This window comes from Chiroxiphia lanceolata, chromosome 7, assembly GCF_009829145.1.
Source record: "Chiroxiphia lanceolata isolate bChiLan1 chromosome 7, bChiLan1.pri, whole genome shotgun sequence".
Classification (NCBI taxonomy): Eukaryota; Metazoa; Chordata; class Aves; order Passeriformes; family Pipridae; genus Chiroxiphia; species Chiroxiphia lanceolata.
Genome location: NC_045643.1, coordinates 13,251,656 through 13,278,877, shown reverse-complemented (window position 1 = coordinate 13,278,877; position 27,222 = coordinate 13,251,656). Strand labels below are relative to the sequence as shown.

General features: G+C 48.4%; 1 protein-coding gene and 1 long non-coding RNA gene across 4 annotated transcripts in view; one reads left to right on the top strand and one right to left on the bottom strand.

Moving 5' to 3' along the window:
• Nucleotides 1-18,971, top strand: part of NRP2 (neuropilin 2) — an 89,002-nt gene extending 70,031 nt beyond the window's left edge. Inside the window, exons 16-17 of one of the 3 annotated variants that reach the window (XM_032693998.1) lie at nt 14,831-14,896; nt 15,566-18,971. In XM_032693998.1, the coding sequence (XP_032549889.1) occupies nt 14,831-14,896; nt 15,566-15,819 (320 nt within the window). In that variant the 3' untranslated portion in view covers nt 15,820-18,971. Of the gene's footprint in view, nt 1-4,457; nt 7,357-14,830; nt 14,897-15,514 lie in introns of those variants that run through there. The other 2 variants (XM_032693996.1, XM_032693999.1) reach the window with 2 other exon arrangements.
• LOC116789791 lies at nt 11,260-27,113 on the bottom strand. Its single transcript, XR_004358156.1, has 4 exons — nt 26,978-27,113; nt 26,312-26,455; nt 18,439-18,590; nt 11,260-11,722 (listed from the first exon to the last, which is right to left on the bottom strand). It is a non-coding gene; the product is annotated as an uncharacterized LOC116789791 (long non-coding RNA).
• Nucleotides 27,114-27,222: the final 109 nt, after the last annotated feature.

Here is a 27,222-nt window from a genome sequence, read left to right as displayed (position 1 = left end):
CCTTCACACTGGAACTTGCCAGCTTGTTCCAGTGGCTCCTGCCCACTCCTGGCTCCCTCAAGGACATCCTAGGATTGGTCCTAACAGGGGAGCAATTGCAGCAAAAGGTTGAGAAGGTTTCCCTGGATGACAGGCAGGAATGGATGGCACAGAGGGATGGAGTGACCTGGGAAAGAGCAAAATGCAGAGGGAAAAGATGAAGAAGTAAGACTGGAGGCAATTACATGATAATAATTAAAATGAGGGAAAGACAGAGATGCCCAGCAGAAGGAGAGGGTAAAATGAGGGGAAGAAATCCCTGGCTGGATAAAAAGGAGTTGGAGAGGAAAGACTATGCAGAAATTACTGAGATGTTCTATAGCCCCCACCCCTGCAATTACATGATGAGCTGACAAAGTCAGATGTCATTAAAAATAATAGCAAATCCTTCCTCTCCTGGCTTGTGAGCAAAGCTGAAAATATGCACCTTACAGGCTCCAGGATCACAAGGCAAATAATAAGAAGAGAACTGCGTAGGTGGAATACGTTTCAGCTAGTGGGTCGGGATCTTACAAGACCAGTAAGTGTGTTTAAACTGTGCTGCAATTGAGAGTTGATGCATTTCACCCTTAAAGAAAGGGTATAACAAGTGTCTGGAAGCAAGGAATTAGATAAATACCAGGCTAAAAATAAGAGATGTATTCCAAAGAATGTGGAGGCAAACCATGGGAAGAATTCGCCTTTGGGACTGGTGGATTCTCTCACACCAGGTATCTTGAAATCAAGATGGAGATATCTTCCTGGAGAAATGACAGGTGGCAGTTATGGGGTTGAGGCTGACACTGGTTTTGTAGCATTCAGATTAGATGAGTGTAATACTTGATTTCATCTGTGCCATCTATGAAAAGTCCAGCTGTGTTGCTTGTCCACAGCAGTTAATGTCAGTGATTTCAGAAAGGAATATTACCCGTGACACAGAAGTGGCAGAGCAAGGCAGGCAGCCCTCTAGGAGGCTCTCTGGAAAGGATTTTCTCCTTTTCTTCCCCAGATGACTTATGCTTTTCCTTCTTTTGGGTTTTGATTCTTGCTGCAGAGCTCCAAAACTGATCCCTGTAGAATCTTCCCTATTGGAAAGAGGTTGGGGCTGTACCTGGATAGGTGGGAGGTGTGAGCACCAGCAGCACACCCACATGAAATATCCACCCTGTAGGGATTAAATCCAGTTTCCATTGACTGGTGTCCCAAGCTGTGCCATAAACACAGCAGCCACAAACTTGACAGCAACAGCAGGAGGCAGTTCTTTATTAAGACGAGAGCACTAGTGAATAAATGAGGAAGGGCAAGAGTGTGTGTGTGTGGCGGAAGGCAAAGGGGAGTGGAAAAATTATTAAGTTAGGAAGATGGATTTTTTTTTCCATCTCCCTGAGCAATGAACTTTTCCACTGATATAACAGAAAACTTGCAGAGAGCATTAGAGCCAGTAAAAACAGAGCAGATAACATCAGTGCTGTGTGCTGAGTGGATGGGCAGCTATATTTAGTGGCTGGCAATGTAAGGAAGAACAATCATTAATGTTGGGAATTGGCTTCGTTAGGGCTTAGAGACAACTGAGTGTGATTCCTTAATGACTTCAGTTGCTAAATGAACTCTCCAGACTTCTGCTATCTCCTCAGCAGGGCCATGCAGTGCGGAAATGGGGGCTAAGGAAGGGCTCTGCACCACCCCTCATGCTTGCAGCCCTGGTTGTTGCACAGGGACATCTGGAGTGGGTCAGGGCCAAGCAGGGGTTGGCTTACAGCCGCTTTGAGATCCTCAGGGATCCTTCCCACAAGCGGGATCATCTGGGGCGCATCATGCCGCTTCCCTCCATCCCCAGGCAGACAGCAGTGCATGGGCAAAGGGCAGGGGCTGCAGGCTGGGGACCATGGCACATGCTCCTCTAGGGTCAGACCCCCCTTTGTGCTCCCAGTCCTCCAGTGGACAATATACAGCCATCAGGAGGAAACCTTCCTCCTGCTCTCTTGAGACTCAGGAGCTGTTGGCATCCCTGGCACCTGCCCCCTTTCCCCACCTCAGTTTCCACTGGTGGGGCCTGGTGCATATCAGTGGTGTGAGAGGCTGTTCACCCATAAATCTCTCACTGGAGCAAGGCGCTATGTAAGCAGTTGTGTCACTAAGTGTAAACACAGGTGGCCTCTGCACAGCGAGCAGCCCCACAATCTTTGCAGGGGTCAGCCCTGCACCCTGGTGCTGTCGAGCACAGGCAAGGTGTTGCTGATCCATTGGGGATGGTGGTGGGTCACATTTGGATCTGGGGCGGCTTGCCCAGCTGGATCTGTGGTGGGAGACAGTGGTGGCTTATCAATGCAGCTTAAGGCAGCATTGAACATGCTCAGCCTCATAGGGAGCAAGCAGCAGCCCCCATGGGGTGTCCCACACTGCCACCCCCCATAGAGACAGGTGAGGGGCAGCAGCTGCTTGGGAAGCGCAGGGATGTGCTGCTTTAATTCCCCCCACCAGGGTAGCCAGTGGAGGTAGAGAAGGAGGTCAGAGGGCTGCCTGCTCCCTACCTGTGCCATCCCCAACACACAGCCCACCCTGTATCCCTGTTCTGCAGGTACCTTTGGAGGGCAGGAGGGACAGGACCACCCCCATTCCTGATGGCAAGGGGCAGCTGGGGTGAGATGGGTCGAGGGTGGCATATCTGGCAGTTAGCCTTCTCCTGAGACATCTGAATTTCTTGCCTTCAGTGACAAATATGTGGGTGGTTCCCAGCCTCCTGCTCTGTAAAAACAGGATTTGTCTTGCCTGTGTGGGGTTTTTTTCTAGGTTTTGAGGGGGTTTTTTGTTGTAGCTCTTCATCTGGGTGAAGTGTTCATTCTTATTTTTACTCCCTGTGCCCAGGTTTTGAGGAAAGGGGAGGGAAGGAAAGCCTTGTGAGTGGCAGAGGAACCATCACTTTGCCTAATCTCCTGTGCTCCTAGCAGAAGAAAAGCCATCGCCATCCCAAATTTCCAGCCAGTGGCTCTGCTATTAGGCCAGTGTTTGGAGGGGAGGGCAGAGGGTGTGCTGCAAGATGCCCTTGCTGCTAGCAAAGCTGAGTGAATCCTGAGCTGTTTTGTATTTTCCCCTTGCCATCCTCCTCAGGAAACCCAGCTGGGGTTTGGTTAGCACAGAGCTCATTGATATGCTGACACCAAACGCAGGAGCCCCCAAAGTTCTGCTTGCCAGCACCTAGCCAGGGGGCTGCCCCCCACAAGCAGGCCAGGGGCAAGAGCAGAGGGTGAGCAGATTTGGGGGTCAATGTGTTCTGCATCAGAGCAAACCCTTCAGAGAGAGTTCCCTGGGGACTCCAGCCCCCTTGAAATAGCCAGTAAATAAATGTGGTGCAAAAATGCATCTCTCCATAGTTATTTACAGCTTTCTCCCACGAGTGTTGCTGGGGAGGTGAGAGCGGCGTGTGCAGGAGCAGTAGCGCAGAGCCGGTCGCGGGCCGTGGGCGTGAGCCGACCCCGGTGCTCGGTGCCTGCAGAGCCGCGTGTGTGGACATGCTCTGTGGACAGGTGGTGAGGCCCAGCGTGTCTGATCAACAGATGTGTGCTGAGCTGTCCCGGGATGACCTGGGAAGGGAGAGCAGCGCCTTGCAGCCATGCCCTGCAACATACTACAGCTGCAAGAGTAGGAAGGGTTGACCATCGCTGAGCTGAGGATGGGCGCTGCCTGCCCTTGGATTCAAGGGAGGCACGTGCTTTTCCAGCCCTCCCTAGACATGTTGCTTTACCAGCATGAATTCATAATCCTGGCTTGCTTAAACTGGAAAGAGCATGAGTTTCTTATATGAGTGTTGGGTTGAATTTCACAGCCCGTGCCATGTAAATAATTATAACCATCCCTTCTCACTTTAAAAAATACTAAGGAAATCTGTAGGTCTGTGAATGGGGCACCTACTGAGACTAGATCTGTGTGCAGAGCACTTTCAAACAGAGATCTTCTTCTCTGTCTTTTCAGTAAGAACAACAAATGCTTCTCCTTGTAATCTCTTTCCCAGTCTCCTGTAGTAACTTCCTTGGCCATCTGAGATTATGCTTTTCTTCCAATTAGGAACATGATGTGTTTTGTCACTGCTTGACAACATCTGCCATGTGGAGACAAAACCAGGTGGCTGATCTGGAGATGGCCAAAAAAAAGAAGGGAAAAAAACATTTGTTGATGCCAGAAATAACAGTAATAATAGCGTGCATATGGAATTTGTATTGCGATCCAGGCAGCCTGATTAATTAAAAGGGAAGAAAAAGGCCCTTGAATATGCGGGCTCAGCAAATGCCAGGCTGTGCCCTCCCCTAGGAGCACGCCCCATATCCGGAGGCGGCTGTGGGACCTCGTGTTGCTCCGTGCTGTACTCTTGAAAGCATGTGTGTTTCTTTTTATGCGTCTGCATGCCTCCCACCTAGCAACCCTGTTCTGTGTCTCCTCCCCAGGGGCAACCCTCCTGCCAGGGACCGAGCCCACAGTGGACACGGTGTCAGTGCAGCCCATCCCAGCCTACTGGTATTACGTTATTGCCGCCGGAGGTGCTGTTGTGGTGCTGGTCTCCGTCGCGCTGGCCCTTGTGCTCCACTACCACCGGTTCCGCTATGCGGCCAAGAAGAGCGATCACTCCATCACCTACAAAACCTCCCATTATGCCAACGGGGCCCCCGTGGCCGTGGAGCCCACCCTAACCATAAAACTAGAGCAAGACCCCAGCTCGCGCTGCTGAGAGCCGAACAGGAACAAGAGAGCAAACAAAACACAAAACAGACAGACAGACAGAAACTAAGACTTCAAATACGTTGCCTCAGTTTTGCACTTTTTTCCTTACCTAGCATATGTGTGAACTCTTAGACATCTCCGTCCCTTCTCCGTCCCCCAACCCTCCCCGAATCTTTTACAAACTAAACTAATGCTGCATCTTGGATTGCAAGAAGAGACACACCGCCCCTTCACTTCAGAAGTGAATGCTCCCTTTCGATTACTTTTCAAGGAGTCTTGGGGGGTTTTTTTGTTTTGTTTTGTTGTGTTTATTTGGGGAATATTTTTTGTTGGTCAGCTTCTTTGGTTTGTTTTTGTTTTTTTCTCCTCCCAGTAGGCAGCCTGCAAGGGAACTTGATGGCGAGCCTGGAAGCTTGTGTGTGAGGCTCGTGCGCATGCGTGCTAAATCTGTGTGTGAGAGTGTGTATGGGAGTGCATATGACTGACTGACTGTGTAGTTAGAAACAGCCCCTTTTTAATTTGCTTATTGTTGCTTCTACTTGCACAGGGAATGCTTTTTTGTTGTTGTTAATTCCCCCCCCCCCCTTCCCACCTCCTCTCTGGAAGGTCTGGGATGTGTTTATGGTGAATGTCCTGATTTGTTTACTTGGGGAAGAGAGCAATGCTTTTTTGTTGCCTTATCTAGCTTTGGCTGGGTTTCTTGTTTGATAGTGTTAAATGTCTTGGGTGCAAATTGAGAAGAGGCCAGGCTGGACAGTAGGAATGTCCACCTCAGATGGCTAGAAGAATCCAGAGAGGTCCATAGATGTTCAAAAAGTAAGATCTCTACATCTTATTCTTTCTGCAACCAACATGATAACACAGCCATTGTATGGAAGAGGGAGGGGAAACCCTCCTCTTCCCCCACCCACAAGTGAATCTATTTGAAGTTGCCTTATATCAGAGAAGCTCATAATGAATGTTTTGTTTGTATATGTTAAAGCCAGCCTTAGGGTAACACATAGACTTCAGCAGGTCTTAGTGGATGCTAAATACTGTAGTTTCTTGAGAATTGAAGGTTTATTTATTTAATAAGTATCCTCGCTCTGGGTGCTGATGGTTTTGCTTTTACAGGGGGAAGGGGGAGAGGGCTCCTCCTTGTTTTTCTGCTAGAAATGTTCAAGGGACAAGTATAGTTCCCCTTTCTGGGTTTGGTTTTTTTTCCTCTGCCCAATTCATAGCTGCTGAATCATAAAAATTGCCAGTTGACTTTCTAGAATATCAGTTTTGCGTTTGCTAATGTTCTGCTTCTTAGAGTGCCAGTAACATCTAGCAAGCAAAGCCCAGCCTGTGCGCCTGGGGGGCCCAGCTATTGCTGCTGCTTAACTGGGGAGGCAAGGAGGAGCCTCCACATGCCTCTGACTGTTGAATGGCCCAGCATATTGTAGTGGAAATGCCTTATATAAATTACTGAATGATGACATGCAAAAGTGGTTTGAATCGTTAACCCTAATCTGTTTGCAGGCAAAAAAAGTACCTCCGGTGAGCAAGGTTCTCCATCTTGTTTGTGTTCATTTGTGATCAGTGATCAGATTCCCTCCCCCTTCCTAAACTTGCTAGTGCCCATCCCTCCTTTGCCCATGAATATTGCATAAGATGAATCAAGATGAGCAGCTCTGTTAACTTCACTGCAGTCTTGAGCTTCCTTTTGGTCTGGGAAAAAAAAGTAGAAATACAAACGGTGCTGTGCGTAAGTGGTATTGGCCCCTATGGCAGCAGAGCCCTATCCCCAAGGGATCTCTGCTCATGGGGGTGTCACTCTCCCCCACCTCCTTGCCTTAATTCATGCAGCCAGTTTCAGCTCTCCATGCTGTTTCCACAACAGATTTCAGTGGGACCCCCTCAGCTGCAGCAGCAAGTGTCTAAAACATGCAGGGAGTGCAGAAAAAAACCAGGGTGATGTGCCATGGTGAGCACATTGGGGTGGTGGGTGCTCGGGGCAGCCTTGCACCTGGGAGCCGGGCCCAGCTCCCACAAGGTTTTCAAGAGCAGCAGGGACATGCCTGTCTCAGCAGGGCCAGAAGGGACCTGGGGAGCTCCTGTCACTTTAAAGGCAGTACCATTTAAGGGTCCCTGGAGAGGGGCTTCAGGGCCAGGGTGCTTTCATCATGAGCCTCCTCATCACACAGCACTGGTGTTGGGGTGCATATGGTTTGGGATGTGAAATCCTATCCCCCTCAGCCAGCTGCAAATTAAAACAGATGTGAAATACTGGCATGCCCTTGCTGCATTATCAGGTCGGCATAAGCCATGTCAGCAGATGATACTGTCACATTTCCAAAGTCAGTTCAGTCTCCCTAGTTCAGATGATCTCCTCACTTTGACCAAGTTCACCCTTATGGACTTAGCAAGTGTGCATCGGCGTGTCAGGGAGGAGAATGTGGCACCCTGTCCTTCAAACCAAAATCACCAAAGACAAAACAGGTCACTTCGAGATTTTTACTCCCAGTTCTCCCCTGCTCCTCAAGCCCTGACATCCCCAGCATTGCCCAGTTGCCTGTGTGTGAAAAATATCTTGTGGAATTTTGAAATTCTTTGAAGATGTATTGTGTGGAATGTAATAAAATGATGATATTTTTATACAAATATCTGGGGTTTTTCTTTCTTCTTCTTTCTTTGCTAATGAGAATGCTGTTGGTTGAAGCAAAGCTGAGTTTCAAAACTCCGTGTTTTCTTTTGGAGCATCAGGGCTATTTTAGCAAAGTGAAGCTCCTGTCCTGTGCAGACCCAGGTCCCTGCAGCGCATCTGCTGTGTGCACCCTGCCTTGCTGCACTCAGGATCAGGCCATTAATAGCAGCTTTTAGATCCATTACACTTGTAACAGTCCTTAGTGGGACTTTTGGGCAGCTGGACTGACGCTTGGGATTGTTTGGGGATTTCACTAACGTTGCCTAAGTGCTAAATTGCTCAATGTGATTATGCAGAATTTCTTCGGGGGGCCCCTGGAGACAGGACATCCAACTTCCCAGGGCCCCTGCGGCTGGCTCGGCTGCCGGCTGTACTGTCCCTGAGCACAGCAAAAAAAGGGTAAGCCGTTACTAAAATTAATAATGAAAACAGCAATGTGTTCCTCTTCTGTGCAGTCCTTTCCTCTGCATGTCAGACTGTGCAGGAGACCTCCTCGGGAGTGGCCTGGGTGCCACAGCACGGAGTGTTTGGAGAGGTGTGCATCCCCTTGCCTTTCCTTTACCTGAGCCCTCCCAACTTGTTACAGGGACCTCTGCTGCAGCAGTTCTGCTTCTTGTCTTCTCTAGGTGCACCTTTCAGCCCTTCAGCAGTCAGCAGCATCACCTTTCATGTGAAATACATTTTGCTGCCAGTTTGAGAAGTTTTTCCTTCCCTCCTTCATTTATTTTCCTTCTTTTATACTCTTTACCCTAGCTTAGAGCTCAGCTTTGCAAGGAAACTTCCTGACTTTACTAGGAATTCAGGCCATCAACAAAAAAATAATTCAAATGTGATCCCTCACATTGGCTGTTCAAACACAAGCAAAGTTGAGGACACATGCTGCTTTTCTGGGGGAGGGCTTTTTTTTTTTTTTTGCTCTAATTGTACAGCAAAGCCCATACACTTGTAATTTGCATTTTGTACACTTCAGCGACTGTTCAGGCAAAATTCAAAACAAATATGCACATGTGAAAAACAGGGAGAGAGAAACTAGCTGATGGCTTCTCAACAAGGAAGAAAAAAATTCTGTTAAGTAAACAGACGAAAAGGGAGGAATCATTCAGGGTCTAATTATTCCATACGTGAGCCACAGACAGATTGACCAGAGAGTTGGGTGCTGCTCAGGCTGAAGCACATCATAGGGAAGAAAGCAGCTAAATTAGCATGCTTTGTTTAAGGAAATAAATAGAACTTAGTGTGATTTTGATGCAAACTCTTCTGCCAGTAACTTCATGAATTCAAGTGTTTACTTAAAAAAAAAAGGGGTAAACTTTTTGGGGTAGCTGTTGGGGCTCTGTATTTCAGGGAGCAGTATTAGGGGTGGAAGCCAGATGTCTCCTGTGTGGCGTGTGGAGGCTCTGGGCATGGCTCCCTCGTGGAACATGGGGTGATGGTGTCACTCTTTTTATCTTTACGGTTGCTGCTGTGTTGTAGGGAAAGCAATGCCATGCGGTTGGCAGAAGGGGGTCCATGGGCATTCTCTGTAAATGACGGGGCAAAGCCAGTGCCTAATGTGGATGTGAGAGATGGAGCACTGGCCTGGCAAAGCAAAGGGCACTGTGGGAAAGGGAGGGCTGTGCTGTGCCTTGGCAATGTCAGCATGCCCGAGATGGCTGATTGCTCAGGCTGCAAAGTGCAGTGCTCATTCACCAGCCGAGAGACTGGCCACACAGTTGGGTCAGCCTCCTGCCAGGACATGCACCTGCAGAATGACACTCGGCACAGGGACGCCAGAGCCGCTTCCCTCCGGGCTGTGTGGGCGAGGTTGGCTTTTCCTGGCAGGGATGAAATGCCTCTGTTGGTGAGTGCAAGGGAACAAGGTAGAAACCAGACTGTGCACGGGCTCTGATTGGATTTTTGCCCCTCTAGAAACCCTGTGAAAACCTACTGACTTTATCGGGGCCGGCCCCCGCTTACTCTGTGTCAGGGCAGCAGAGTGAGGCGCACAGACAGCAGGCGAGGCCCCAAGGCAAGCTTGGACAGCCGCTTGGCTTTCCGCCACAGCTCCTCCATCAGTGGCTTTGGCGGCTCTTAGCAGAGACTGCAGGCGTGACTGCCACTTTGAGGAATCATGTCGTTAGCCACTGTGCTGTAAAAACAAACAGCAACAACGGGGAGGGTGATAAACATATCAGGATGCCACAGAGCTGCCAGCTTCTCCCCCAGCTCCAAGTCCTTGCACGGTGCCAAGTGCTGCCCTTGCACCAAGGAGCTACTCGGTTTGGGACTGGTGAGTTCTAGCACAGGGAGCCGAACCTGAGTGTGTCCTTACCCAGATAGTCCAGCACTAAGGGAGAGGAAGAGGAAAACCATGCTGTGTAATGCCACTGTCGTGCATACAGCATGCCACCACCACTGTTTCCCTGGCCTGGTGTTGGTGCAGAGGAGAGGTGCAAAAGCAGGGAACACTGGAGGAGAGATCAGGCTGCAACAGGGGACATGTCTGCTGCAGAGAGGGTTTGGCAGGGTCCTTGTTTGGGCAGCCACCTTGGTCATCTGCCATGTGTGCAGCAGGGCAGGGTGCCGCATGTTGGAGGGCAGCACCGGGGCTGGAAACAGCTGCCTGCTCACATCCGCCTCTGCCTCAAGCACCCAGCCTGGCTTCATGCCTCCAAGTTCATTTGGTGGGGGGTCTTCAGCTGCCCAGCCACACTTCCACGTGTTTTCTGCACATGGGAAGCCCAAGGAGTGCAAGAGGCTCCTCAGTGCCCCCCAGAAGATGGTTCGATGGTGTGCACTATTGACCACTGCCAGGACAGCCCCAAGGCAATCTGAGAACAAGGTCCAAGGATTCCTGCACCAACAGAGGGCGGCCAGGCCAGAGAGTGGCTGCTTGTTTGCTTTCTTTAATGCTCAACTGCAGCCAAAGCACTGTTTTAATTTGAAATTTGGCAGGGACTTAGTCCTTCTGTAAACTAAAGTAGTTCTGTGTTTCTGGAGGAGTGGGGAAGACAGAAGTGAGGTGGATTTTCAGCTGGAAATAGAGCAATGAGGGATTCAGAGGGAGTGTTTCTGCCTGGTGCCTGTGCTCCTGCTTTGAGAAGTGCTTCCTCATTCACTGAGGGTGGGAGGTGTCACCCCCAGCCCCCGGGGCTCCCAGCCAGAGGAGCAACGTTGCACTGCTGCCAAGCAGAGCGGTGTCAAGGCGAGGCCACCGCGGCTGCTCGGCTGTGTCAAAACAAAATGATGTGTGTTGGAGTCACGCTATTGCTGCTGAGAGAAAAGGACTGGGAATGAGCAAAGATAGAAAAGCAAGGATGAGTGCGGAGACAGAGCTCTGTCTCTCCCTGCCAAGGCTGGGAAGTAGCAGTTTCTGCCCCCGTTTTCCTGGATATGGCCACATTTAATGTTTCAGGGCACTGTTGGCACTGTTTGGCAGCAAATCAGTCATGCACCTCCTACACTCTCCTTGCTGGGCCGGATAGCAACTGGCCAAGAGGGATGTTGTAGCAGCAGGAGAGAGGAGTGAGCATGTAGATGGCTGCCTCTGGTCCTTTACGCAGTGGGGAAACAACCATGTGCTGCTCACTTCCCCAGAAAGACCAATTTGTTGTTCCTCCTTCCTCCTACGTGTTCTGCTCTTTTGTACCAACAGGCATAGCCACAGATGTTACTGTGGAGTGAAAGATGGTAGGTAGCAATGCTCGCAAACCACCATCACCTGGTGCATCCCCTTCATCCCCAGAGCCCATGGACCCCTCCAGAAAGTGGGGAGCAGGAGCATGGGGATGGTGGGAGTGCATCCTGGGTGCTCTCCAGGCCAGGCTCCCCTGTGCCAGAGCGGCTGTGGGCAGGCAACAAAAAGAGCTGGAAATTGCTGCAAGTTCAATATATTGTTTGGGAAAGGCACCTCCTGCTGAGCTGCTCATTTTGTTCACCCAGAAAGAGTTGAAGAGGCGCCATGGCCACCACCCGCAAATGCCTATGTGTAAAGAGATGTGGGCTGATAGAGCTCTGCCCCACTGTGGAGGACCCAGCAGGAGGCAGCACTCAGTGCCTGGATTTAAACCAGACAGAGTCAGTCTAGAAAGAAACAGCAACTTTTTTTTCTTGATGGTTGTCATTTGCTTTGGAAGAATGTGTCCAGGTTCCAGCAATCAGAACTTGGTGTTCTCTGCACCAAGCCAAGAGCTATTGCTATGGAGAGGTCTCTGCCTGAGGTGGTGGGCATTGCTGGTAAGCCTGTGCAGAAGAGCTGGCATCCAGCACGTGTGGTGATGGGAAGTACATGCCAGTCCATATGACATGCTGAGCTCATGCTGAGCTCAGGTTTGGAGAACTTTCCTGCAAGAAGCGCAGACATGTCTGTGGTGGGACACCAGATAACCTTGTCTGCCCTTGTGCCTCCCTCATCTGCCCTGGCCCAATTCCTCCCAGCCCTGCTACTATTTTAAAACAGATGTACACTGAAACTCTCCTCCTCTCCCTCCATGTGAGTTCGTACAAACATGGTACTTAAGTCAGTCCTTGTCTTCGATTAGAATTTAATATTTCTTTTTTTCAGGTCCCGTAAATTAGCCTTTTAGCTGGTAGTGCTCTCAGATCCAACAGATAACAATCTTTCTTGGCATCAGGCTGTTTCCAGCATCTTTGCTAACATCATCTTTTGGGCATGACTGGCTAGGTGCTCACAGCCATCATTCAGCACGCAAGCTTTAAAAAGTGCCTTTCACTAAGGAGAAAGCATTCTTCTTTCATGTTTAAAACCAGTTCCCCTTAACTTTCTTGCCTCCCTTTCTCCAATATATTTTTTTCTCCATTAAAATACAAACTAAATTGTTCCTGGAAGCTGCCCTTTAAAGAAGCAGCTCTCCACAACAGAGTGATCCATGTTTCTCCCATTCCGCCCAGCAGTTTGCAGGGCTTTTCTGGGGACCCCTTTCCAAGAGGGCTGCTTTCTGTGGCCTGCTTCACTTGTGACAGTATTGCTGAGACTTGTTCCAGAGGAGCCTCATTGATGACAAATAGCAGGCTAGATTCTGTGACAGGCTAAATTCCAAATCATCTCCACTAGGAACTGAACTGAGACCACCAGCTTCAGTTCTCACAGACACCCACACAGCCCCAGCTGATTCAGTTAATGACTTGAGAAACCCCAGGATGGAAAAAGAAATGTCAAATTATGTTTTTCCAAAGCTGGTGTAGAGCCCTGCGTGATAACATATAGTTGAATAGCAATGAAATGGCATGTGGGGAACAGAAGAATGAGGGCCTGAGGAGGAAGGAAAATGGGCAAGGAGGAAGATATCATTTAAGCAGGACTTAAGAGTCATATTAGCATGGGGAATTGAGCAAATTGCTAGACGAGTAAATAGATTCTGGGTTGGGCTTTTTGTATAAATGTTCTCTCTTTTCACATTTTCCCAGCGCTCCTTCCTTTTAGTCTGGACAAACTGGTGTTCTTTTGAAAGTGTTAATTAACCAATACTTCTTTTTTCCTGGCTTTTCCCTCAAGGTTACCCAGGGAAATAACAAAAGGACCAAATTGCTAGCTTGTTCTCATACAAAATTTAGAGCAGCTACAATATGGAAAGGCAAATGACTTCCAACAGTCTTTCCTCACACATGGACTCCTTGGGCAGACTGTGGCCCGATTTCAACCTCTGCTCATCTTCGAGCAACATACAGTTTCTGTAGGGTTGTGTGGGTGACATGGATGGCAAATCTCACTGCTTGTCTTCCAATGGACGACTAGCAATGCACACTCCACGTGTGAACTGCTTTGCAAGTTATTTTTCCACATGTTTGGTTCTAAATGTTTGCAAGAAGCCCTCAGGCAGTTCTCCCAGCCCTAAGATGTTGCCATCTGGGCCTGTCAGTTCGAGAAATGTTGAGAAATCATGTGAACTCGCTGCTAAAGTGAGGATTTATGGAAGACAGCATGCACCTATGTTTCTTCAACAATCTCCCAGCAGCCTTGAGTCAGTTTAACTACCTGACTCACTAAAAGCAGAACTCATCATCAGGAGGATTGTGTGTGTTCCTGTTGCCAGATTCACTTGAAAATTCAAAGAAATCCCTTAATCCCTTGAGTGTTGTTACAGTTCTGCCCAAGGAATGGGTATCTGGCAAGGTATCATTAGTACTAGCACAGAGGATCTCTGCAGTCAAGTGTAAGGTGGTGTTGGGGCAGCATGGCGTTCAGCAGAGCCCCCCGCTCTGGAAGTGAACCTTGAAAGGTTGCTGGCAGGAATTGCCTGATATGGTTGCCTGGGATAGCAAAAAATGGATTTGAAAATTCAAGAGGCCTTTTCAAGTCCTAAATATCCATGCAAATATGCAGAAATATTCTCTTATAAGGTTTTGAATAATTTCTTTGCACTTGTTTTTTTAGTCACAAGTTACATTCTTTGGTTTTGGTTGTTTATAAGTAACCTCTTTAAACTCTTCTTGCCATTTTTGCACAAGACGCAAAGTAGTCTTGGTTTCCAACCACAACTATTTCAAGGGTGTGACTTCTATCGCTTTCTAGTAGTCCCTGATTTTCTGCATTCCTGATCATTTCAAGACACCTTCTCAGCTGAGGACCCCAAGTTACAGTCAGCTTTGAAAAGTCTTGGCAGACTGAAATGAAAAGACATTTTCTTTTGGAAAAGTGAAAAAATCTCTCTGTACGTAGAGATAATGCTAGGAAGACTGCACAGGAAAATAGCTTACTTCTGTTCAGATTATAGTATGTGCATTTGGTTACTAGTCCTTGGTCTGTACTGAACAATAAAAAGAAATGTCATCACTAAAAGGAATTTGGATCAGAGAAATATTAACATAAATGCCTAGATATGGACACCCATTTGCCTCTCTCCCAATTTCAACCAGCTTTTGCATTAAAACATGTAATGATGATACACGAATTCCTCAAATTACTATGAATTTATCTGAAACCCAAAGAGGAACTGGATCACTGAAGCTCTGTATCCAGTAAAATGTATGGGGAAAGATGAAAAATAGAGTGTGTGCTAAATGGATCCAGCATTAGTGGCAAGTAATGAAAGGCACTAAGATCCTATTCAAAGTTGTAAGGCTAATACCCAGGAGTATGTTAATAGTGAATTATGGCCATTATGCAGGCACCAGTGACAATATTTTAGTGCTATTCAGGTTGTCTGGTTTCTTTGCTTTTCACTCTCTTTTCTTCTTAAAAGCTGGTCATTTGGTGGTCATAAAATGTGATGTAGTGGGAAGATCCCATTCTCTCAAAGGTGCAAGAGTCTTCACTGACTTTGGCCAAAGGAAGAAAAGAAAGAGTTCTTCCTCCTTCCATGAGAAAGAGCATTGTAGTAGTTTTAACTGTTACTTTTTTTCTGGTTGGTCTCTCAATCCAGTGACCAGTGGCAATAATACCCCCAAAAAGGCCTATTTTAACAAACAGTGCTTCCCATCTTGTTGTTCTAGTGAACTTCCCAAGAATGGAGGATGACTTTCCAAGCTCTGAGCAAGACTTTGAAGACAATGATCCAGGTTGGTACCCAAATGCCACATGGGCAATCTAGCTGTGGCAACTTGTGTTTTAGTATCAGATGCTATGATTACTCACAAACCTCAGCTTTAGTCGGTATTAGGAGCTATAACACACTTAAGAACATACACTGAAGAGGTGGCTTAGTGTCTGGACAAAGACATTAGTTTTCTTTTCCTGTTTTCCAACAGCCAGCAACCTTGCAAGGTCAATATATTGTATTTGTGTTAGAACAAGTGAAAGTGAGCTTTCAAGCATTAATTGATGCTTGCATAGCATTTTGACTTATAAATGAAGAAAATTAAGTCTGAGAACTGTGACAGATTGTTTCCATAGCTTCGAACCCAGTGGCACTGGAAGGGCCAGAGTTTCAGGGGGTGTAAATTGCTAGCATGCTATGTAAATGGTCTGATGTGTAAAAGTGATTTAAGAGTGCCTAACTTTCTAGGTAGTTCAGTGTTTCACAGTATTTCTAGACCTGGTTTAGTGAATCCTGCTGAAATATTCTCATATATATACTTATACCTTTTTAAAGCTGTCACAACTCCAAGTAAGTAATGTGTAGAGGTGAGAGGGAATAAAAAGTGATCCCTGGATAATAAGTGCCCGTTCCACTGCAGATTACTTTGGATCGGATAGGAACGACACACTGTTCTCTACTAACTCTCCAGGAACCCCGAAGCTGGACAAAGAAAAAAGCTGGCTATACACCCTGGATCCCATCCTGGTGACCATTATAGCAATGAGCTCCCTCGGCGTCCTCCTCGGGGCTATCTGTGCTGGTCTGCTCCTCTACTGCACGTGCTCGTATGCCGGGCTGTCCTCACGGAGCTCCACCACGCTGGAGAACTACAACTTTGAACTGTACGACGGCATCAAGCACAAGGTCAAGATGAACCACCAGAAGTGCTGCTCGGAGGCCTGATGGGTGCCTGGGGATCACCCTTGGCATTGTGCCCCATGAGGTGGGCTGGCAGGGGGTACTTTTTTTGCTGTTTTCTATGGGAACTGAATGCCATAACAGGGAATGAGGGGAGTTGTTGCTCCTGCCACCAGGTCCTGCTGGCGAGTTGCACTTTGCCAGGACTGAGTGGGTTTTCCTGCAAACCAGACTGTGCTGGGCGAAGGGGGTAATGAGCCCCTTGTTTGCTGGTTCATCTTCATTTTCTGCTGATGTGAGTGGCTGGGATGTGGTGAGGGAGACTGGTTTACCTTTTGGATGTGAGAAACTAAATGTTGATTGTTATTTCCCACCTCCTTTCTCTGGTGAGTTGCTGAGAAGGCTGAGGGATTTCTTTAGAAATAACATACACACACAGACACGCAGAGACCCTGTCTATTTTATACTCCATCCAGATATTGTTGTAGGGATTTGTGCACTTCACACTAAGAACAGGAAGCTGCAGTTTGCAGTCCTGAAAATGGAAGTATGTTGTTACCTTCAACTTTCCTTCTCCTGGTGGTGGGGGAAAGGTGGGATACTGGCTTTAGTGTCAATGGTAATAACAGTGCTTTCTGAAATCATTAAGAAATAAAATAGAAAGGAAACCCTATATGTAGAAGCACCTCTTTGAGAGAAGCTGAAGAGCCTTAAAGTGATTTGTGAATAAGAGCCATTTATTAAATCCAGATCTTTGATTGCAACAACTGACGCCTTCATCAGGAAGGCCTCTCTCTGAATCTTCCACTCCTCTTGAACCTGCCATTTTTCTTTTTGTTATAATGAGAAAATTGCAGCAAACAAAAGATAGAGCCTGTCAGGTGTCCGGCACTTAGGCAACAGCTTTGGGAAGGGGGCTTCACTTGGGGTTTGACTTGAGGTACAGTGCCAAGGCCTCTCCAAAGTGCCAGGGAGAGAAAATGAACAGGGAAGGAGGCTGGAGCCGTACCCACAGCCCCTGTGGTAGAGCCTGGCCATGGTACCCACTGGCCCCCCTCACTTTCACAGTTCTGCCTTTCTCCCTGGAGCTGGGGGGCATGAACTGGTGCCACCAGCACCGCTGGACCAAACGGCTGCTGCCATATTCCCTTTGGAGCAAAGCTGCGCTGCTCCTAATCAGTAGCAAAAACCCCAAGTTTTATTTATGAGCTGTGCTTTTTTTTACTTTGAACAAGTGCCTTAGAAGAAGTATTTTTCCTCCATCTGATGATCAGTGCTGTATCAAACAGCAAGTGAGGCCTTCATCCTTCCCTGCAAAACACTCTTCTTCACCACTCTCTGCTGGGTAGAGCCCAGTAGAACAAGTCTGGTCCTTCTACTTTCAAGTGGTCTGACTACATTGTCTGGCAGCTGATACTTCTCCACTTACCACTGTGCTGTGGGAGAGGAGCATTAGGAAAACAACTGAATGGAGAAAAAGAATTCAAATGCTGGGTCCCAAACCGATGTCCTAATTTCCAATTCAGTACAGATTGATCACCCCTATTAGCTTGCACATACGTAAACAAGAAACCTTTCCAGCACATTGGGTTTCCTTTTTCAGGGGCTCCTAGAAAATACCTGACGTGTCTTGATTTGTACGTTTCACCTGGCAAATAGTTGGGGTTGGGGATGGAACTTTTTTCTTCGCTAACTCTAGAGCGACAAAGGTGTGATGTGCTGTGAAGCTCAGTTTGCCCAGCCCCTGCAAACATATTGTGCAGGAGGCCAGGTGTTTTGGGAGAGGAGCAACATCTGGAGAGAAGATGAGCATGGACACACGAGCGGTGCCACAGCTGCTCCTCGGTACTGTGGGAATAGGAACATTTGTCTAGTGTTTCATGAAGAGCTCCCTCAGACAGTAAGTTTTTAGAAAAAAAGAAAAGACTTCTCTGCTGTAAGAAAGACGCAGGTGTACTGGGGGAGCAGACACCAGCAGCTGCGTCATCAGAACATCCATGGTTCATACACACACGCAGAGACGCGCACACACAAAGGCCTTTGGTTTTTTAATTCACACTGTGCACCCGACAGAAACAGTAAATGTATCTCTGATTCTCCTTTTGAATCACCTTATTTCTTTTGGCATTCTTCGCAGACAAATTCCACAGGGGTGTTATTTTACTGTACAAAAGAAACAGAGGCAGTGAGAGGAAATGTACCAGACCATTTCAAAGCTGGATTGCTGCTGCTCAATGATTTTATCCCCTTCACATCACAGGAGAGGGGAAGGATGAATGGAAAAGGACCATATACTAGAAAAGCCAACTTAGGCAAACAATAGGTGAAAATATATAATTAAAAAGGTGATGTTATGGTGTCTAGTAGGCGTACAGAGAGAAGAGTTCATATATACATATATTCAGAAATAGTGTGTTTGCACACGCACGTGAATTCTCTGTATGTATCGTGTATGTGACTTATTCTGTGGGACTGACTCGTGTTAATGTATCTCTTGATCTGGGGCAGGAGAGTACTGCTGATCTTGGCACTAAGGTGGCACGGGCCCAGCGAAGCGCCCACCCTGCGTGTCCCGCCTGCCCCTTGCAGATGGGGCAGGGCCCACGTGTGCGTTTGCCAGGTGGGAGAAGGCCGAAAATGCTGCACAGCCAATACCTCACTTACCTCTGCCGGGTGCTTTACTGTTCTACGGAAAACTGTGTTTGATTGTAACTTTAACGGGGGGCGGGGGGCGGGGGTAGGGGGAAGTCATCAGTGCATTCAATTCATTGCATCCTCCTCTGCAAATAGATTAGGTTTGCTGATCACAATTCCCTCTGTGAAATTCAGAAAAGAAAAAAACCGGTGTTAACACCTTTGCTTAAACGGGCTGTTGCCTCCACACGCTTCCTATGGCGAGGACATGTTGCTGATGGGCTGTAGTGTTGGGTGACTTCGTTGTGCGGGAAGGTGCCGGAGGTGAGCATGGGAATTAAACCATTAAGAAATTATATGCAGAAATGGAACTTCTCCAAGGTTTGCAGTTCAAGGTATTTGATCGTTCACTGGCTGAGCCAGGACTTATGGACTTAAAGAGCTTTTACTGTGATTCTTCAGTGTAAAAAACAAACAAAACAAAACAAAAAAACCCTGTGTTTATATGATTTGTATAAAAACCTTTTAAAATTACTATTTAATAAACATTATGGTAGAGATTATGTTTCAGTGACTTTTTTATTCATGAAAAAGCAGCAACAAGGAACCTAAACTGAGAGGGCTGTGAGTGGCAGAAACCCCAATGAAACAAGGCACCGCTGGAGGCACACAGAGCCATGCCCACTGCTCTCCTTTGCTGCTCACTGCCCATCCCTTTGGATTACCCCAGGCTGCCTCTCAGATCAAGCTGATGTGGGGCTTTAACACAGCCTCGCAGAGGTGGGGACAGCTGGAAGCTCCTCTGGCCCAAGAGCAGCACCTGAGAGCAAACCCACTAGTGGACACAGGTCCCTTCTTCTCACCATGTGCCACTGCCCAGTGCTGCCAGCAATCCCAGAGAGGAATGCTGGTTTAGGCTAAGAAAAACATCATTTGGAACTAAAGTGCACACAGTGGGGGTCAGCCTGTACCAGTCTGTCCACTCACCAGGGTGCAGGTGCTGGTATCCAGGCATATCCCTGTCCTGTTTCCATGGACATGCAAAAAGGGGCAGTGACTGGAATGGAGTGGTTTTCTGCAGTTCAGCTTCAGCCCCATCCTTAGGTGGCACAAGACAGTGGGGACTCCTAGCAAACCTCAGTGCTAAGCCTGGCTCTGCATACTTTTCTTCTCTACCCTCCCTCTGCTCTGTCCCACCACCCTGATGGTGGCCCCACGAGGGAACCTCGTGTCTCACAGGGGTCCTAACACCCTGCCAACTCTCGCTGCAGGGGGTGCAGAAGGGAGAAGCAGTGGGGCTGAACCTACGGCTTGGAAACATTTATGTATGGGTACCCTGACAAATGAGAGCCAATCAATCAAGCCCCAAGCACCCTGAGAGCAAATGAAATTTTGCTGCTGTCTCCAACACGGTGGCCCCCTCCCAAAGCACCTGTGTGTTAAAGAGGGTCTTTAAGCAATGAAGGGCAGCTGGCAGCTTAGATGAAGATGACAGTGTAGCTGCAACCTTGACAGCTCTCCCCTCACCCAGGAATAAAGAACTGATGTGCAGATTGATACCTGGGGGAGAGGCTGTCAGAGAGCAGGACGGAGACGGCAGATAAGCGACTCAATCAGTGTCAGACCTGTCCTGCCGTAGCACCGCCTGTAAATCACTGGGGTTTAAGACGAGCCTCTGCTAACACGAGGAGCAGAGAGCAGGTAATAGGAAAACGGGCAGCAAAGCAGATGTGTGCTCCGGCTGAGGTTAAAAGCCTGCGAGCTGGGCTGCAGCTGCCTCTTGGGCACCAAGGGGAGGCAGGCATATACTTCAAGAAATTGAAATCTTCAGGGTTTTTTTTTTCAGCACGAGGTGGGATTGCAATTGGGTGGCACTGCTCTGCAGCCAGCAGGACAGGGTGGGACCCGGGGTGTCTTGGTGCATTTGCCATGCACACACGGGTACTCACTGCCAGCAGAGGCTGGACTGTGAGGGCCACAGGGGTGTTTTTTGTGGCACAAGACTAATCAGGGGCTGAGCAGGCTAATGAAATAGATTTCACCATTCTCAGGCTCCTGCAAGATGGGGATCCAACCACTCCAGCATATCCTCAAGAGCTGATTGCAATCGTGTGTGCACCCTTGCTGTTTCCCTTGCCCCTTCTTCTTTGAAATATTCCCTTGCTTTTGAATTTAATAGGAAATCGTTTCTAATAATGACTTGCTCTCTGGACAGCTGGGGGCTTGGCAGTGAGGGGAGCCATGGGGCTGAGCTAATGAGTGGATTCGTAATTAATTAATTGCAGGCAGGTGCAAGTGGAGCCTCCCGTTGCCTCACTCTCTTCTGTCTCTCTCTGAAAAGCTCCTCTGTCCCCTGGAGCCTGGCACTGTCACCAACCATCCAACAGGATTCAGTGAAAACTGGTGCCAGCTTAGCCATGGAGAGTGACTTTGGCAGGCAGGGAGGCTGGTGCTCCCACCTCCTCTCTGCGTGGACCACGAGGAGCCTGTCTATTACAGGATATTGCCTTTACATCTCCATAACTGTCAGGCTCAGGCCATGACTACTAGCACCCATAAAGGCACCTTCTCTCCCCACAGCCCCTCCCCGAGGAAGTTGGATTGCTCTGTTTACTGTAGCTGAGCAGAGATAGTTCACACCTTCCAACTTTACACCCTAAATGGGCCAAACCCACCAGGCCATGAGAGCTGTTGGTGAACCCTCAAGCGCTGACTCCTGCAGCCAGTGCCACCACTGCTGGATCCCTGCTGTGTCCTTTCAGCCTTACTTTGGCTGCTCAGCACAGCCCTGTGGTGTAAATACAGAGGGTGACTGAGTTTTGGTCTGTATACATCTATAGCAAAATCTGCATGGAATTCAATAGGTCCCTATTGTCACTCACACTGATCAGGTAGGATTAGGCTTTCCTATCAACTCCTGTTACATGCACTGACCCATCTGAGGCAACAAACTCACCATGTCTAAAGCAGTTTAATAGGAAAATAACTAATCCAGAATGTGTTGAGAGGGAATGATTCCTCTCTAGGCTCCTGTATCATAATTCAGTTGCAGCACTAATATCTAAAATGGAAAGCACTGAATTAAACACTCAGCAGCTCTACCCCTGCCTTGGCCCTGGTGCCAAAAATCAAGGGAAGAAATATAGCCCTGCTTCTTTGTGCTGCTGCGGTGAGTGGAGGGCTGCGGGATGAGCCAGCGCAGGCTGGTAGCTTAGGACTGTTTGCTGCAAAAGACTTTGCTAACATGTCCTTGGTTAAATGTTTACAAATCTAGAGGAAATAGCTGTCCCGTCCCAGATGTTTTTCTGAATTTCCTATCAGGTCCCTCCTGGCATGGTGCAGGGCTGCTTTGTCACCTTCAGATCAGCTGCCAATCTCATGCGTAATAACAGAGTTGACTTCTTTACAAACACTGTCAAAATTTCTAGCACTATTTTTGCCCTCCTGGTCTCTCGTGTTTATACAGAGTAACTCTGCCCTGGCTTCCAGCCCAGCTCTCTTTGGAGAGCCCTAAAAGCAAACGGCCAAGCAGAGTGGCCTTCAGCAAAAGCACAGGGCACCTCACCAATGGGCTGTCTGGAGCAACAAAGCAGCAGCCCTGGGCTGTGCAGCCCCTTGGGAAGCATTCCTCACCAGCAAAGGGGGTGAGCTCTTCCAGCAGTTTTCAGGGATAGCTATTGCCAAATGCATTTCAGCCTCATATTTTAAGAAGACATTCAATGTGCTTACCAAGGCTGGGGAGCCCTTTACACCACAGCAATAATCCAGCGCTCGGCCATGAAATCCTCAGCACAGTGTCACATCCATCCCTTTCAGTGGAGAAGTTTTATTAACTTAGGGCGTGAAAAGTTTTGGAGAGCAAAAGTCTCTCTCCCTGTGAGAGAAATAAGGATGATTTAAGCAGTCTGGGTGTATTTGAGATGGAAAGCGAGTCCCCCAGCTGACACATCAGAGGGAAAAACTGTAAGCCGAGGCTGCATTTATTAAAAAAGGAAGCTGGGGCTGTGCAAAGCCAACCTTTCTAAGCACTCCACGAGAGCATTTTAATAAAAAGCACAACAAGCCCACAACAAATCATGTCTTGAAAGCCAAAAAAAAAAAAAAAGTCAATTCCTGTCAAGTTTTGAAGGATCGTTTGAGCTTAAGGAAAAGAGAATTCCTGCTACGCTCCCCTCCCCTGCCCTCCGCTCCTGTGCACGGAGCAAAGCCACCCCAAACGCCGCCTGTGACACACTGCAAATCACGCTGGCGAGCGGGGGTGGGGGCGGCAGCTGCCGGCCCTCCATGGGAAGGCCCACAGAAGGATTGAAGCTTAGAGAAAATGGAATTTATAGTCAGAGCATTAAAATATTAAAGGGCCTTAAAGAACAACCATGAATCTGATGGGGGGGGTACGGGGGGAAGTGGGGGAAAGCAAGTCTGTCATCAGGCAGAGACAAACGGCTGCTGGACTTGACAACTCACATAAATCTGGCAGAGGAGAAGAAATGAAGCCCAATCAGCGCCCCCCCCCCCCAAAGAAAAAAAAAGTGATGAAAAGATTTTAAGGCTTGAAGTGTGAAAAGAAAAGGGAAAGCTAAGGAAGATAAGCAGTTGAAAGCAGAAGAGTGATTATAAAAATAGCAGCAGAAGTACAAATGGAGGTAGAGGGAAAGAATTTTTTAAAATGGCCAAAAGTGCCCTGGTGGCACAGGTATTTTTGACAATCTTGTCCAAGACTGCTTGATTTTTTTGCACATCAAGAATTTATTGGGTGGGCTTCAACAGCTCAGACCCTGCATGGACAGAAGGAGGAGCAGCCCCCACCACACAGAACACCAGGTGGGCACAGGCAGCCACACATGGCCCCTGTGTCCTCGGGCATGATGAGTGAAACCCCTCCATTTCCAGAGACAGACCAGGCAAATCCACACATGTTGCTCCCCACAAGCAGCAAAACACATCCCTGAACTGGGGGGTTTTCCCCTGAGATGTGTCTCTGGGCTGATCCCAGAGCTTCCCTGTGAGCCGTGGCCATTGCATGTGCAAGAAGTCAGTGGGATGAGCCTGCCCATCCCCACACCTTTCACTGCACATCATCAGGGACCCCTCCAGGGGGGTCTCCTCTGGTGGCAACCATGCCCAACTGAGAGTGGGACAGCTGGGGATTGTCCCCTCAGCTCCGCAGGGGCTGCTACCACTTTGTGTGAGGAGAGACTGCAAATCCAGCCAGGAGCCACAGCCAGGACCCACCATAAGCTGGGAAACAGCGTGCAGTGAGGACTGGATTTATGAAATGCTGTCTGTAAGCCAGCCCTCCCTCCAAAATACTAAACAAAAAACAACATTCAGATACATTTCAGAGGAAAACACGAAGCATCTGGTTCCCTTCGCTGGTGTACATAGCAAGAGAAAAGTTGGCAGTACATTTGCTTACCATAAAAGAGAGAGCTATGCAAAAAAAAAAGCCACATTAGAGTAACGTTGCCCAAAACAGAGTTAAATGTCTGCCTTGTTTTGAACGTGCTCGTGGTGGAAATGTGAGCAAAGGTCAGTCCAAATTAATGAGAACTGCAAATGAATTGGCTGGGCTGGGATTGGCACCCTGCCACCACATCTTGCCTAGCAATTCTTATTTATCCATTTATTTATTTTCCTGGACGAGAAGACATCCTGCAAACATCTAGAAAACCAGGCCTGTGCTTCCTATGGATGACACAGGCCATTTCAGCCAGAGAGGTGTGGCTTGCATGCACTCGTCCCAGTCCTCACCATCCCTGTCCTCACCGCATCCCTCTCCTGCACCGACTCAGGGGGGTGATGGGAGCCTGGTCCTCTGCTGAGAGGGCTTTCACGGGTAGTGGTGACTCTGCCTAAATGCCTCCTGCCCTCTGCCAAAAGCACCATGTTGAGGCCACCCATCCCTCACAGCCTGGACAGGCATGAGGATGAGGACAGGCAGGGGAGCCACTTCCTGCTGCGGGCTGACCCATCACTGCTACCCATTGCTGCCACTGCAAGAAAATCCTGGTGCCCGGAAGGTGCCACTTCCCTGCCAACACACGGCAAGCCGATTGTGTCAAGGAGGGTGACAGATGTGCCTCCTCAGTTTTATGAAGCAAAGGGCATTTACCATGGCTCTTTCTGACATAGAGGCTGCTGAAGCAGCTACAAACTTGGATTTGTTTTGGTTTAGGGGAAAGAAGGAGGAAGAAAAGGCCAGTCCAGCTCTGGCTTTCCTCCTGGAAAGGGAAAGCTATCTAAGTAACTCTTGCTTTTCTGAATTTCAAATACAAAAACACATCAGTGCCATTCAAGCAGCTCCTTCCAGCTTCACAGCACCAACATGCTCCGAAGGGCTGGAGGAAACATGGGGGAAACGCTGAAGCAAAGGTGGCAGCACAGTTAACCCCCATGGGTCCATGTGCCTTGGGGATTTAAGGAGAGATGTGGTGCAAAGCACATTGGCCCATCTCCCTGGGATGAGGAGCCCCAGCCTTGTCACTGCCAGCTCTGTGGAGGCCAGATGTAGACACAGCTACCAGCAAGGAGCATCCTAATCGGGGCTTGGTGGCGTCACAGAGCAAGTCACAGAGTCCCACTTGGATGCTGTTTCAAAAATTGTCTTTTTAGTTTTTTATTGCAAAACAAGAAGTTGGACTTTGAGATTAGAAACAATGTTAGCCTCAATTCAAGAGGAAAAGGTGGATAAGAGCTGGCCCCTTTAAGGCAGTTTCACATCTCAGCTGCAGCCCAGTCGTTCTGTTGGCATTGCCCCAGCCAGGGCCACAGACAGGCACGGGGCTCTGGGCACACACAGGATTAATTAGCCCCACTGACCATCATCAAACAGCCAGGGCTGTGCTGCCAGTGCCATCTCTAAAGCTCATTAAACCAGAGCAGTGCCACACGGGGGAACAAGCAGTGTACTGCTTTGGGTGTCATGATAAAACCATTCCAACAGTCCCCGCCAAGCAGTGATGCCAGACCGTAGCACATGAGGAGGGGGCTGTAATAGGGCCTGCAGCTGAGCAGGTCTTAACCAGGATCTGTTTCAAGGGCTGAAGAGGAGAGTGAGGCTGGGTCAAATGGTGGAGGGTTTGGCAAGTGATTTGGGGGGGTGGAAAGGGCTGCTTGTACCAGGGTATCTTGTAGTTCTGGTATTGCAAACAGGACATTGCTCAATGACTTAAAAAATGAACACCTCTGCCTGAGGTTATCAGCTTCAGGATAGTGACAAGGTTGTTAATGCAGCAATGTTGCCGGAATTGAAGAGATTCAGCATTCTGACTCGGGAATAAATGATGATGCTTTCCCCAGATACTGGAGATGAAGGGGAGATAATGCTGATGAAGCGCAGGGAGCTGTAGCACAACTACAGTGACTCATCACAGCTGCCCAGGTGACCTGGCAGGCTAGGGAAATATTTGCACAAGTTTCAACAAGCCCAGCCGTCTATGTTCCTTCTGATGCCTGAGAGATGCTCTGGTGAATTTGGATGGTAATGGTAGGGTGCTGGGCTCCTATGACCAGGAAAGAGCACAGAGGTCTCCTCTGGGCATATGGGGATATTCACATCCTAAAAACCTCTGGTCAGGAGACCCAATCTGCATCATAACCTTGTCCCTAACAAAAACAATCCATTTCTTCTTCAAACAAGGAGGCTAATTATAAAACACCGTCAGTTGATGTTCCCATCTAGCCTAGGCAGGATACACTTTGGCTCAGTCTGCAAACATGGACAGCACTGCCAGCCCTGTGCCCATACCAGGCTTGGTATCCTGCACCTCTTCACTAAGCACAGGTAACTACCAGATTCAATCCACTGCAGGACAAGAGCTGGGAGACCTGCTCCTTCTTGCTACCCCCCTGCCCTGCAGTCCCCATGTGGAGGGGCTTCGGGGACACAGCCTGGGACACCCACCTGCATCCACACGAAGAAGTCGCAGTCTGCATGAAGTGTGAGAAGAAGGCTCCCAGCATGGAGAAGAAGGCTCCCAGCACCTGGTGTATCACTCATGGTAACCAGGGGGGTGAAGCTGGAGCTGACATCTGCTGGAGCTGCTGCCTAATGGGAGTCAGAAATGTTAGCCAGGGTCTTAAAAGTAAAGTTTTGTTTGCACTTCCAGAGGAAGAAAATATACCCAGAAACCACATCTTAAAAAAAAAAAAAAAAAAAGAGGGAAAGCACAGAGATAAATACAAAAATACAATCCATTAGCAAATTAAATAGAATCAAGGCTGGAATTGTGTTTTAGTGGCATCGGTTCTTGCAAGAACCTCACGCTCCAGCCTCAGAGGGCACTGGCAAGGCATGATGCTGCCTTTGTACTGCTCCTTTGGTGCTCTGCTTTACAGTGGGGATTAATTTAGGAAAAAAAGGATTATTTAAAAAACCCCTCACCCCTCTCTCTCCTCCACCACCCTCCCCATGCAGTGATGGGGGATAATGAACTGCTAGGACTGTCATCCAAAGAGCGCTTAATGACAGTATTCACTCTGTCTGTGTAGCATTGGCTGTTCTCAGAGCTCTCGTTATGAATGGTTTTCAAGCTGTTTTGACTATTTTCTGTTACAAAGAGGAACTCACTGTTAGCTGCCTATTTTCATCACGGAAGCTGGCCAACGTAATCCTCATGGAGCTGTGACACCATGGCCAATGGCTAACACTCCCATTCTCTTGCCTCCACCTTTATGACAGTGGAGAAGGCAAGGCTCTCCCTCCCTGTCCCTTGCCTCCTGCTCACTGCTCCTGTTTTGGGCTCATGATCTGATTTTGCAGGTGATGCTTCTCTAAACTATCTGGCTACAGTGTCCCGAGTTGCATCCCCTTGT